At 41.4% G+C, this 13,831-nt stretch overlaps 1 protein-coding gene across 1 annotated transcript in view; it reads left to right on the top strand.

Annotated features, from left to right (window-relative positions):
* Positions 1 to 13,831, top strand: part of otofa (otoferlin a) — a 379,390-nt gene that overhangs the window by 173,145 nt on the left and 192,414 nt on the right. The window contains exon 5 of the mRNA XM_063071051.1: positions 9,043 to 9,233. Coding sequence (XP_062927121.1) covers positions 9,043 to 9,233 — 191 coding nt within the window. The remainder of the gene's footprint in view (positions 1 to 9,042; positions 9,234 to 13,831) is intronic.

The following is a 13,831-nucleotide window of genomic DNA, read 5'->3' as shown; positions in this document are numbered from 1 at the left end:
CTGCAGAATTCCTGTTGTTTGCGTTTAAAAAAACCAGAGGACATGGGTTAAGGGTGAGGGGGGAAAAGTTTAAAGGGAACATTAGTGGGGGCTTCTTCACACAGAGAGTGGTGGGAGTATGGAATGAGCTGCCAAACGAGGTGGTAAACGCGGGTTCATTTAAGAATAAATTGGACAGATACATGGATGGGAGGTGTATGGAGGGATATGGTCCGTGTGCAGGTCAGTGGGACTAGGCAGAAAATGGTTCGGCACAGCCAAGAAGGGCCAAAAGGCCTGTTTCTGTGCTGTAGTTTCTATGGTTTCTATGGTCACAACAGGGCTTCACTTCCAGATTATCTCAATGCCTTCTATGATCGCATTATCTGTCTAAACATGGATAAACCATCAGTAACTCCCACAGCATCTGATGTTCCTATAATTTCTGTCTCTGATGCCGAGGTGAGAACATCCTTCAGGAGGGTGAACTCACGGAAAGCATCCGACGCAGATGGGCTACCTGGCCAAGTGCTAAAGACCTGTCCTGGTGAACTGGCTGGAGTATTCACTGAGATCTTTAACCTCTCGCTTTGGCTGTCTGAGGTACCCACCTGCTTTAAACGTGCTTCGATTATACCGGTGTCTAAGAAGAAGATGGTAAACTGCCTCAATATCTATCTTCCATTAGCACAGAGATCCACAGAGATGAAGTGTTTTGAGAGGTTAGTGATGAAACACATCCACTCCTGCCTGTGAAGTGATTTGGATCCACTCCAATTTGCCTACCAGTACAACACGTCCATACCAGATGCAATTTTATTGGCTTTTCACTCAATACTGGAACATCTGGACAGCAAAAATACGTACATCAGGTTGCTGTTTATCAACTACAGCTTGGTATTCAGTACTATCATCCCCTCAAAACTAATCCACAATCTCCATCAGCACAGGTACTCCACAATGCTTTGTGCTTAGCCCCTGTTCTACTCACTTTACACTTATGACTGTGTGACTAAGCACAGCTCCAATGCCATATTCAGGTTTGCTGACGACACCATTCTCATTGGCCAGATCAAAGGTGGTGAAGAGACAGCATATAGGAGGGAGATTGAAAATCTGTCTGAGTGGTGCCACAAGGAGATGGGAACTGAGTGATAAGCCTGAGGCTCGGGCAGTTGGTACACAAGCAGGGACAGTGTGTACGACTGTCAGGAAGGACAGGCAGATGAGTCAGTGGGATGAGCTGCATGCAGTGTGCAGGGGGTTAAAATCGAAAAGAGTGATGAGTACAAGATCGAAGGTGTTATATTTGAATGTTCACAGTGCACAGAATAAGGTCAATGATCTTGTAGTGCATTTAGTGATTAGTAGTTATGACATTGTAGGTGTCACTGAGTTGTGTCTGAGATTATAGTTGGGACCTTAACATCCAAGTATATATTTTGTACCTAAAGCATAGGCAGAGAGGACAGCGTGGCTCTGTTGATAAAAAATAAAATCAAATCCTTACAAAGAAGCAGGATGTGAGTAGAGTTAAGAAACTGCAAGGGTAAAAAGATCCCGATGGGAGTTTTATACAGGTCTCTGAACAGTAGCCAGGATTACAGTGGAGGATTGAAAATGCATGAAAAGGGGGCAATGTTACAGTAGTCATGGAGGATTTCAGTGTGCAGGTAGATTGGGAAAATCAGGTTGGTACTGATTTTGAATCCCAAGAGAGACAATTTGTAGAATGCCTACAAGGTGGCTTTTTAGAGCAGCTTATGGTTGAAGCCACTAGAGATCAACTATTATGGATTGGGTGTTATGTAATGAACTGGATTTGATTACGGAGCTTAAGGTAAAGGAACCCTTAGAAGACAGTGATCATAATAAGTTAGAATTCACCCTGCAATTTGAGAGTGAGATGCTGAAGTCAAATGTATCAGTATACAGTGGAGTAAAGGGTATCACAGTAGCATGAGAGAGGCGCTGGCCAAAGTTCATTGGAAGAGGACATGAGCAGGGATGACAGCAGAGCAGCAATGGCTGGAGTTTCTGGGAGCAATTTGGAAGGTGCATGGTAGATACAGCCCAAAGAAGAAGAGAATTCTAAAGACAACATGACACAACCATGGCTGACAAGAGAAGGCAAAGCCAACATAAAAGCAAAAGAGAGAGCATATAATAGAGCAAATAATAGTGAGTAGTTAGAGGAATCAGAAGCTTTAAAAACTACAGAAGGCAACTGAAAAAGCAATAAGGAGAGAACAGAAGAAATAGAAAGGTAAATTAGCCAATAATATCAAAAAAGAATCTGAAGGTTTTTTCAGATATGCAATATCAACTGTAAAAGAGAGGTGAGAGTAGATTTTATGTACTGGAAAATGACACTGGAGAGGTAGTAATGGGGCACAAGGAAATGGTGGATAAACTGAATAAGTATTTTGCACCAGTCTTCACTGTGGAAGGCACTAGCAATACACCGGAAGTTCAAGACTGTCAGAGGGCAGAAGTGAGTGCAATTGTTATTACTTGGGAGAAGGTCTTTGGGAAGCTGAAAATTCAGAAGTTAGGTAAATCACCTGGACCAGATTGACTACACCCCAGGGTTCTGAAAGGAGTAGCTGAATAGATTATGGAGGCATTAGTAATGATATTTCAAGAATCACTAGATTCTGGCATGGAACCAGAAGACTAGAAAGTTGCAAATGTCACTCCACTCTTCAAGAAGAGAAGGAGGCAGAAGAAAGGAAATTATAGGCCAATTGTTAGGGATGAGGTTTCAGGGTACTTGGAGGCACATGGTAAAATAGAAAATAGACAATAGGTGCAGGAGTAGGCCATTCAGTCCTTCGAGCCAGCACCGCCATTCACTGTTATCATGGCTGATCATCCACAATCAGTACCCTTTTCCTGCCTTCTCCCCATATCCCTTCACTCCGCTATCCTTAAGAGCTCTATCTAACTCTTTCTTGAAAGAATCCAGAGAATTGGCCTCCACTGCCTTCTGAAGAAGAGCATTCCACAGAACCACAACGCTCTGTGTGAAAAAGTTTTTCCTCAACTCCATTCTAAATGGTCTACCCCTTATTCTTAAACTGTGGCCTCTGGTTCTGGACTCCCCCAACACTGGGAACATGTTTCCTTCTTCTAGCGTGTCCAATCCCTTAATAATCTTATATGTTTCAATCAGATCCCCTCTCATCCTTCTAAATTCCAGTGTATACAAGCCCAGTCGCTCCAATCTTTCAACATATGACAGTCCCGCCATCCCGGGAATTAAGCTTGTGAACCTACGCTGCACTCCCTCAATAGCTAGAATGTCCTTCCTCAAATTTGGAGACCAAAACTGTACACAATACTCCAGGTGTGGTCTCACCAGGGCCCTGTACAACTGCAGAAGGACCCCTTTGCACCTATACTCAACTCCCCTTGTTATGAAGGCCAACATGCCATTAGCTTTCTTCACTGCCTGCTGTACCTGCATGCTTACTTACAGTGACTGATGAACAAGGACACCAAATCTCATTGTACTTCCCCTTTTCCTAACTTGACACCATTCAGATAGTAATCTGCCTTCCTGTTCTTGCCACCAAAGTGGATAACCTCACATTTATCCACATTAAACTGCCTCTGCCATGCATCTGCCCACTCACCCAACCTGTCCAAGTCACCCTGCATTCTCATAACATCCTCTTCACATTTTACACTGCCACCCAGCTTTGAGTCATCTGCAAATTTGCTAATGTTACTTTTAATCCCTTCATCTAAATCATGAATGTATATTGTAAATAGCTGTGGTCCCAGCACCGAGCCTTCTGGTACCTCACTAGTCACTGCCTGCCATTCTGAAAAGGACCCATTAATCCCTACTCTTTGTTTCCTGTCTGCCAACCAATTTTCTATCCATGTCAGTACCCTACCCCCAATACCATTTGCTCTAATTTTGCACATTAACCTCCTATGTGGGACCTTATCAAAGGCTTTCTGAAAGTCCAGGTACAGTACATCCACTGGCTCTCCCTTGTCCATTTTCATAGTTACATTCTCAAAAGATTCCAAAAGATTAGTCAAGCATGATTTCCCCTTCGTAAATCCATACTGACTCGGACCTATCCTGCTACTGCTATCCAAATATGCCGCTATTTCATCTTTTATAATTGATTCCAGCATCTTCCCCACCACTAATGACAGAAATAGACCTTAAAAGGAAAATCTTGCCTGACAAATCTGAAATCAATTCTTCAAGGAAGTAATAAGCAGGATAGATAAAGTAAAATCGGCGGATGTTGTATACTTGGATTGTCAGAAGGTGCCACATTTAAGGTTGCTTAGCAAGATAAGAGCCCATGGTATTGCAAGGAAGATACTAGCATGGGTAATGTATTGGCAGGAAGCAAAGACTGGTAATAAAGGGAATCTTTTTCTGATTGGCTGCCGGTGGCTAGTGGTGTTCTGCAGGGATTGATGTTGGGACTGCTTTATTTTATGTTGCCTACCAATAATGTGGATTGACATAAATTATGGTTTTGTGCCCAAGTCTATGGGCAATACAAGAGATAGGTGGAGGGGCAGATAGTGCTGAGGAAGCAGGGAGGCTGCAGAAGGACCTAGTCGGGTTTGGAGCATGGTTCAAGTAGTGGCAGATTGAATACAGCGTATGGCCATGCTCTTTGGTAGAAACAATAAAAGTTTAGACTGTTTTTCTAAATGGGGAGAACATTTTTAAAAATCTGAGGTGCAGTCAGGACTCCCTAAGGTTAGTTTGCAGGTTGAGTTAGTAATGAGGAAGGCAAATGCAACATTAGCATTCATTTCAAGAGGACTAGGATATAAAAGCAAGGATATATTGCTGAGGCTTTATAAGGCACCAGTGAGGCCTCACTTGGAGTATTGTGAGCAGTTTAGGGCCCCTATCTAAGAAAGAATGTGCTAACATTGGAGGCGGTTCAATAGAGGTTCACAAAGATGACTCCAGGAATGAAAGGCTTACCATATGAGGAGCATTTTATTTCTCTCTGCCTGTACTTGCTGGAATTTAGAGGAATGAGGGGGGATCTCATTGAAACCCATCAAATGTTAAATAGGCTTGATGTGAAAAGGATGTTTCCTGGAGTAGGGGAGTCTAGGTGCAAGAGGCACTACCTCAGAGTAGAAGACGTCCATGTAGAATGGAGAAGAGGAGGAATTTCTTTAGTCAGCTGGTGGTATTCATTGCCACAGGCGGCTGTGGAGACCAGATCATTGCATGTATTTAATGTGGAGGTTGATAGATTCTTGATAAGTCAGGAGTTGAAAGGGTACAGGGAGTAGGCAGGAGAATGAGATTTAGAGGGAAATGGATCAGCCATGATCAACTCACAGAACAGACTCAATGGGCTGAATGGCCTAATTTTGCTACCACGTCTTGTGGTCTAACAACAATAACCTCTTACTCAATGTCAGCAAGACCAAGGAGCTGATTATTGACCCTAGGAACAGCTAACCAGAGGTCCACAAGCCAGTCTTCATTGGGAGATCAGAAGTGGAGAGGGTCAGAAACTTTAACTTCCTCAGTGTTTTCATTTCAGAGGAACAGCCCTGGGCCCAGAACGTAAGAGTGATTACAAAGAAAGTACGGCAGCACGTCTGCTTCCTTAGCAGTTTACAAAGATCGAGCATGACATTGAAAAACCTTGTTTAACTTCTATAGGTGTGTGGTGGAGAGTATGTTGACTATTTGCATCACAGCCTGGTATGAAAACACCAATGTCCTTGAATGGAAAATCCTACAAAAAGTTATGAATATGGCCCAGACCATAAGAGGTAAAGCCCTCTTCATCATTCAACACATCTACATGGAGTATTGTCGCAGGAAAGCAGCATCCTTCATCAGTGACCCCCACATCCAGGCCATGCTTTCTTCTCACTGCTGCCATCAGGAGCAATGTACAGGAGGCTCAGGACTCACCCCACCAGGATCAGGAACAGTTATTACCCCTCAACCATCAGGTTCTAGAACCAGAGAGGATAACTATACTCAGAACAACATGAAATTGTTCCCACAAACTTTGGAGTCACATTCAAGGACTCTTCATTTCATGTTCTCAATATTTATTGCTTATTTATTTATTATTTTATTTTTCCCTTTCTTGTTGTATTTGCACAATTTGCTGTTTTTTTGTTGACTAGTTGTCCATTCTGTTTAGGCAGTCTTTCATTGATTCTATTATGGTTATTGGTTTTTTTTGAGTGTACTCGCAAGAAAATGTATCTCAGGATTGTTTATGGCGACATAAGTGTACTTCGATAATAAGTTTACATTGAGCATAAGAACATAAGACACAGAAGCTAATCTGGCCAATTGGCTCATCGAGTCTGCTAATTTATTATCCCTCTCAATCCTGTTTTCCTGCCTTCTCCCCATAACCTTTGACACCTGTATTAAACAAGAACCCATCAACCTCTGCTTTAAATATACCGAATGAGGAGGTCTCCACAGCCAGCTGTAGCAATAAATTCCACATATTCAGTATCCTCATCTCTGTTTGAAGGTGACGTCCGTGCATTCTGAGGCTGTGCTCTCTGGTTCTAGACTCCCTGGTTACTGGAAACATCTTCTCAACATCCATTCTATTGAGGTTTTAATGAGATGCCCCTAATTCTTCTAAACTCCAGAGAGTAAAGGCCCACAGTCATCAAAATGCAATCTGACCAGTGTCTTATAAAGTTTCAGCATTACATCCTTGCAATTAAAATATAGTCTGTCAGAATTGGGATGATGTCTTTGCGGGAAATGTACTATGGACATGTGGTCGATGTTTAGGGATCTCTTACAGGATGTTAGGGATAAATTTGTCCCAGTGAGGAAGATAAAGAATGGTAGGGTGAAGGAACCATGGGTGACAAGTGAGGTGGAAAATCTAGTCAGGTGGAAGAAGGCAGCATACATGAGGTTTAGGAAGCAAGGATCAGATGGGTCTATTAAGGAATATAGGGTAGCAAGAAAGGAGCTTAAGAAGGGGCTGAGAAGAGCAAGAAGGGGTCATGACAAGGCTTTGGCGAGTAGGGTAAAGGAAAACCCAAAGGCATTCTTCAGTTATGGAAGAACAAAAGGATGACAGGAGTGAAGGTAGGACTGATTAGAGATAAAGGTGGGAAGATGTGCCAGGAGGCTGTGGAAGTGAGCAAGGACCTCAATGAATACTTCTCTTCGGTATTCACCAATGAGAGGGAACGTGATGATGGTGAAGACAACATGAGTGAGGTTGGTCTTCTGGAGCATGTTGATATTAAGGGAGAGGAGGTGTTGGAGTTGTTAAAATACATTAGGACGGATAAGTCCCCGGGGCCTGACGGAATGTTCCCCAGGCTACTCCACGAGGCAAGGGAAGAGATTGCAGAGCCTCTGGCTAGGATCTTTATGTCCTTGTTGTCCATGGGAATGGTACCGGAGGATTGGAGGGAGGCGAATGTTTTCCCCTTGTTCAAAGAAGGTAGTAGGGATAGTCCGGGTAATTATAGACCAGTGAGCCTTACGTCTGTGGTGGGAAAGCTGTTGGAAAAGATCCTTAGAGATAGGATCTATGGGCATTTAGAGAATCATGGTCTGATCAGGGACAGTCAGCATTGCTTTGTGAAGGGCAGATCATGTCTAACAAGCCTGATAGAGTTCTTTGAGGGGGTGACCAGGCATATAGATGAGGGTGGTGCCGTGGATGTGATCTATATGGATTTTAGTAAGGCATTTGACAAGCTTCTATATGGTAGGCTTATTCAGAAAGTCAGAAGGCATGGGATCCAGGGAAGTTTGGCCAGGTTGATTCAGAATTCTTCAGAAAGCAGAGGGCCGTGGTGGAGGGAGTACATTCGGATTGGAGGATTGTGACTAATGGTGTCCCACAAGGATCTGTTCTGGGACCTCTACTTTTCGTGATTTTTATTAAAGACCTGGATGTGGGGGTAGAAGGGTGGGTTGACAAGTTTGCAGATGACACAAAGGTTGGTGGTGTTGTAGATAGTGTAGAGAATTGTTGAAGATTGCAGAGAGACATTGATAGGATGCAGAATTGGGCTGAGAAGTGGTAGATGGAGTTCAACTCAGAGAAGTGTGAGGTGGTACACTTTTGAAGGACAAACTCCAAGGCAGAGTACAAAGTAAATGGCAGGATACTTGGTAGTGTGGAGGAGCAGAGGGATCTGGAGGTACATGTCCACAGATCCCTGAAAGTTGCCTCGCAGGTAGATAGGGGAGTTAAGAAAGCTTATGGGGTGTTTGCTTTCATAAGTTGAGGGGTAGAGTTTAAGAGTCGCAAGGTAATGATGCAGCTCTGTAAAACTCTGGTTAGGCCACACTTGGAGTACTGTGTCCAGTTCTGGTCGCCTCATTATAGGAAGAATGTGGAAGCATTGGAAAGGGTACAGAGGAGATTTACCAGGATGCTGCCTGGTTGAGAGAGTATGGATTATGATCAGAGATTAAGGGAGCTAGGGCTTTACTCTTTGGAGAGAAGGAGGCTGAGAGGAGACATGATAGAGGTATACAAGTTATTAAGAGGAATAGATAGAATGTATAGCCATCGCCTCTTCCCCAGGGCACCACTGCTCAATACAAGAGGAAATGGCTTTAAGATAAGGGGTGGGAAGTTCAAGGGGGATATTAGAGGAAGGTTTTTTACTCAGAGAGTGGGTGGTGCGTGGAATGCACTGCCTGAGTCAGTGGTGAAGGCAGATACACTAGTGAAATTTAAGAGACTACTAGACAGGTATATGGAGGAATTTGAGGTGGTGGGGGTAGTTATATGGCAGGCAGGGTTTGAGGGTCGGCACAACATTGTGGGCTAAAGGCCTGTACTGTGTTGTATTATTCTATGTTCTATGAATAAATGTGAGCATTAATTTAGCTATTATTCATTTTCATTCAATCAATATTAAGATCATATAAGTATTGTACTTATATCCATGCTTATGAAACTATATACAGATTGACTACCTAGATTCATCCTGCTTAAAATCCTTTATCAGTGATTAGATAAAGAATAATGTGTTTCTTGCTCTGTCTTGCAGTTCCTGGTGTTTATTTTCTCCTTTCTTTTTGTCTAGACCTGTGTCTCCATTGGGATAAAGTATCAGGCAATAGATGGTACGGTTGGAGTCTGGAACGAAAATGACTTCTTCGAAAATCCAAGCCAAAGATCAGAGCAAGAGGCTGCCTTTCATTTTGAAACAGATAGTTTACTATCTGATGGTGGCCAGAGTCAGGGATCAGGGGCTTCAGCAGGCAGATCTCACCAAAACCTCTTAGGAGAAAAGAAAAAGTAAGTAAACTTCCTTTTAAATTAGAGCAAGGATTGTACCTTTGGAACTGTATATTTTAAAGAAGACCTACTTGGGGAGTATACAGCATGAAAACTGTTTCTTTGTCCTACCAAGTTCATGTCCACAGTCTATCACCCATTACACAAATCCTTCACCGGTTCCATTATTTTCTTCCCACATTCTACCATTCACTGCCATGTTAAGGGCAATTTAGGGCAGCCAGGCTGCAAAACTTTAGGATGTGGGTAGGAAACCAGAGTGGAAACATGCAGAGATGGAAAGAATGTGGAAACTGCACATGAATGATAACAGAGGTCTCTAATGAACCTGAATCGCTGGGGTTTGTGAAACAATGGTTCTACTACCTGCATCATCACTATGACATTCACTCAGTCATTTCAATTTAATTTTCACTTTGAATAAATCTCATAGTCAAAATTTTTCAACAAACAACCAATATTTACTTCCAAAAAATATGTATGTTAATAATTGTTCCATATCTTACCATTTTGTTCCAGGAAAGTGAAAGGTAAGGGAGGAAAATTTCTTTTGCTGCATTTTGTCATTAATGAACAGTGTACTACTTTTCTCAGTAAAATAAAAAACCCAGCCGGTTCTTATCAACTGAATGATTTCAAACGTAAAGGGGAATCCCTGGTAAATGTGGAATAAATTTCATCACTCCCACAATTTTTTTTATTATTTGTTATCTTCATTTCACATTTACTTATCATCTGCCAACACTTTGTTTCACAAAGGGATTTTAGTTATTGAATTTGATTATTTTTTGCATGTTTCAGTTGAACTAGATGTAAGCACAAGTTTTCACACAATGATAAAAATCAAGCAAAGAGATCAGGAACTGATGGAAATTTCTGTATAGCAAGACTGTTCCAATTGTACAGAAGTTCTTTGGAGAAGAGCCACTTTCATTGTTCCAAATAGAGGTTTTTTTTGCAGATAATATGGAGTAATTCACCATATAGAATAGTGTAGGTGAAATTTAAAAGGATTTGAGTGAACTTTGCAAACTAGAATAAAACTATGTGCAACATTGGTATCAATATTGGGGAAGGAGAAAGCTGTTCTCCAGCTGAACCATAGTGAGACCTGCATCCTTGCAAATCACACGACTGGGGCTTTAAACTAAATAGTAGGTTTGGGCTCAACAGATTGCAAAAGTATGCATAGAGCAAAAAGGAGAGGAGAGTGCATGAAAGGTTACTGAAGTCTCCAGAATAATAAAAAAAAGACAAAGTTTGGAAAGGATGAGAATTTAACTTCAGGCAACATAGAGACAAATTTAAGAGGAAGGGAGGTGAATATAGGACTGAAGGGGGTATTTTTGAATGCATACAGTATGCGAACAAAAATAGATGAGCTTACAATGCAGTTGGAAATTGACGCTGAGGGCATCACAGAGTTGTGCCTGAAAGAAGATCACAGCAGGAAGCTTAACTTTCAAGGATACAGATCCTATCAAAAAGATAGCCAGGTGGGCAAAGGGTCTGGTGTTACTCTGGCAGAACATGAAATCAAATCCTTAGCAAAACGTCGTCTAGGATCAGAACATGTAGAATTCTTGTGGATAGAATCTCGAGGGTAAAAAGATCTTAAAGGCAGCAAACTACAACAGAAGATAGGAAAGGCAGGTAAGAAAGACAATTTTACAGTGGTCATAGGTTATTTCAGTATGTAGGTAGACTAGGAAAATCAGACTGGCGCTGGATCCCAAGAGAAGGAATTTGTAGAAGGCTTTGTAGGACTATGGAAAGTTAAAAAGTGAGTGGAGATTGGGATCTGGCTCATTCAGGATCTCTGCCGATCACATCAGTATAGGTGTGGAGATCCTGAGTGAGCCCAAGAGGTGGAAAGCAGCTATTTGTCTATGGCAGTGGTCCCCAACCACTGGGCCGCGGACCGGTACCGGGCCGCAAAGCACATGATACCGGGCCGTGAGGAAACGATATGAGTCAGCTGCACCTTTCCTCATTCCCTGTCATGCACTGTTGAACTTGAACATAGGGTTGCCAACTGTCCCGTATTAGCCTGGACATCCCGTATATTGGGCTAAATTGGTTTGTCCCATACAGCACCACCCTTGTCCTGTATTTCCCCCGCTAAGGTACAGCGTTCCTATGAAACCTTTCGTGCCGAAATGGCGTGAAGCGAAGAAGCAATTACCATTAATTTATATGGGAAAAATATTTGAGCATTCCCAGCCCCAAAAAATAACTCGCCAAATCATACCAAATAACACATAAAACTGAAAACAAGTAACACTAACATATAGTAAAAGAAGGAATGATATGATAAGTACACGGCCTATATAAAGTAGAAATAATGTAGGTACAGTATAGTCAGGAAGATGAAGGCAAAACCAATTTGTGGGGGGGGGATCGGCACGTACGCGCATGCGCACATCACGCATGCGCACACAGGTGCCCACGCAAGGATTCATGGTCATGGTAGTCTTTCCTGGGGTAAAGTATCCCGGGATTTGACTGCTACTTTTGACCCTTATTTGGGAGTGAGAAAGTTGGCAACCCTAACTGTAAAAGACATGTTGAGATGAGTTTAATCCTATTTGAACACCCACCCCCCACCCCCACTGGTCAGCCGGTCCGCAAGAATATTGTCGATATTAAACCGGTTCGCGGTGCAAAAAACGTTGGGAACCCCTGGTCTATGGTACTGAAGGATAAGTGGTACTTGTAGAAATTGGTGCCAACAAAAGTCCGATATTTTGAGAAGCAGAAGAGGAAAGTATTAGAAAAAAAATAAAACAAGCAGCCAGCTTTTAACTGGTTTTCTTGTTTATGGTGGGCTGAAAAAAATATTATTCCTTGAACTATTAAGTGCCAGTAACATCAGCAGTGAAACTGCATTGGTGGATTTAATGAGCCTAGCAGTATGAGACATCCAAATGAATATCAATGGAAACAGTCATTAACCCAAATAACTTAAGTAATTGCAGCATAATGGCTCCAATTTTCTCCTAATGTCGTTCACTAACTTCTCATAGCCACCCAGACACATCCTGCTGATAATATTCATTATTTATTTTTGTCACTTCCTCTTTGTGCACTTAAAGAACTATATTTAAATGCACAAATATGCTGCTTTGTATCAACATAAATAAAAGTTCAGATTCTCTGGAGTTGCTGTCTTACTGTTTAAAACTGGATCCCCTACTCTAAACTAGCTGAGTACATAATATTTATAATCATCGTGTTGCCAACAGATGATTGTGTGTGCACATTACTGCGAGCCTTAATGAATATCTAGTTATTCAGAAGTGAGATATTCTGAGTTTTACAGAAGGCTCTTTACAATATTACTTACGACAGAGTTTAATTTCCTTCTGTGCATAACAAACTTAAAATTAATTTCTGGGCTATTTTAACATAGTTAAAATACGTGGTTAAGGTATTGTATTTAAATATTGCACAAAGGAATTTATTTGAATATAGGTCATGGTTAGAACATAACTGAAAATGCATACCCATCATCAGGAAGTTAAGCTAAGTAACTACAAAACTTTCAGAGTTTGGACAATACCTACAAGGCATTTACTCACAAATTACCCTGAAGAAATCCTAATGTGCTTTCAGATGATGTAATCATTTTGGATGTGATGCTTTCACCTGCTTGCTAACAAATAACTGAGTAGAAACTGCACCACAGGGTACCATGGAACAATATTACAGTCGAGTCCAGATTCCATGTAATATGGTAATAAAGGGAAACAAAACATTTCTGCTGACGTAGCGGTTTTGTTGTGCTTGAAGGTTTAATAGGGTTTTTTTTCTGCTCTGCAGAGATAATTATATTCATATAAGTCTTCTTTGCGTGCACCTACACCACCTACTTTTGTATAGGCACATGCACGTAGTCCGGCAATTCCACAGCCAAAATCTCTTCAGTAGGCTTCCACAAAAGATAACAGAATGATGACTATGTAATTGTTTTATGTGTAGTTCATTGAAGGTTAAACATTAATCAAAGTTCAAGGGGAGATTCAATGACCCTTCAAAGTATTGCCATTCATTTCAAAATTAGAGGCTTTCTCTGCTGTTGTCATAGTGTAGGATTCAATTCCGACTAAGACCTCTAACTCATGGAATGCACCCTGTGATCAGTACCTATTGGCATACATGTGTTAAAAATACCAGGAGTACTGAAAAGAGATGAATTCTCAAGTCTAGAGGACTGGTTTTATATTATCGCAATCAGTTGAAAATGGCCTCAAAATTTTTGTAGCAATAGAAGGTAATTTGCCTTGGAAAGGTTAACAAATAATGATATTATGAATTCTTCTCTTTGTATTGTGTGAATTCATTCTGCTTTATACATTTCAATGATATAATTAGTCAGGAGGTCAATAAACTAACATTTCTAGCAAAGAGCCTGCTAAGATCTATCAAATCCTGCATGATATGAGGGCTTTGAAACTTGATATTGACAACGGTTAGTTTCAATGTTATAAATGGTGATAAGCATTTTGCTAAAAGAACTTCCATTGCTCTTTTGGATGAGTTTGTAATGAAAAAATGTGTCATTGAGATAAGTG

Source organism: Mobula hypostoma, chromosome 2 (genome assembly GCF_963921235.1).
Source record: "Mobula hypostoma chromosome 2, sMobHyp1.1, whole genome shotgun sequence".
Classification (NCBI taxonomy): domain Eukaryota; kingdom Metazoa; phylum Chordata; class Chondrichthyes; order Myliobatiformes; family Myliobatidae; genus Mobula; species Mobula hypostoma.
The sequence above is the reverse complement of the archived record's forward strand: the minus strand, read 5'-3'. Positions and strand labels throughout refer to the sequence as shown.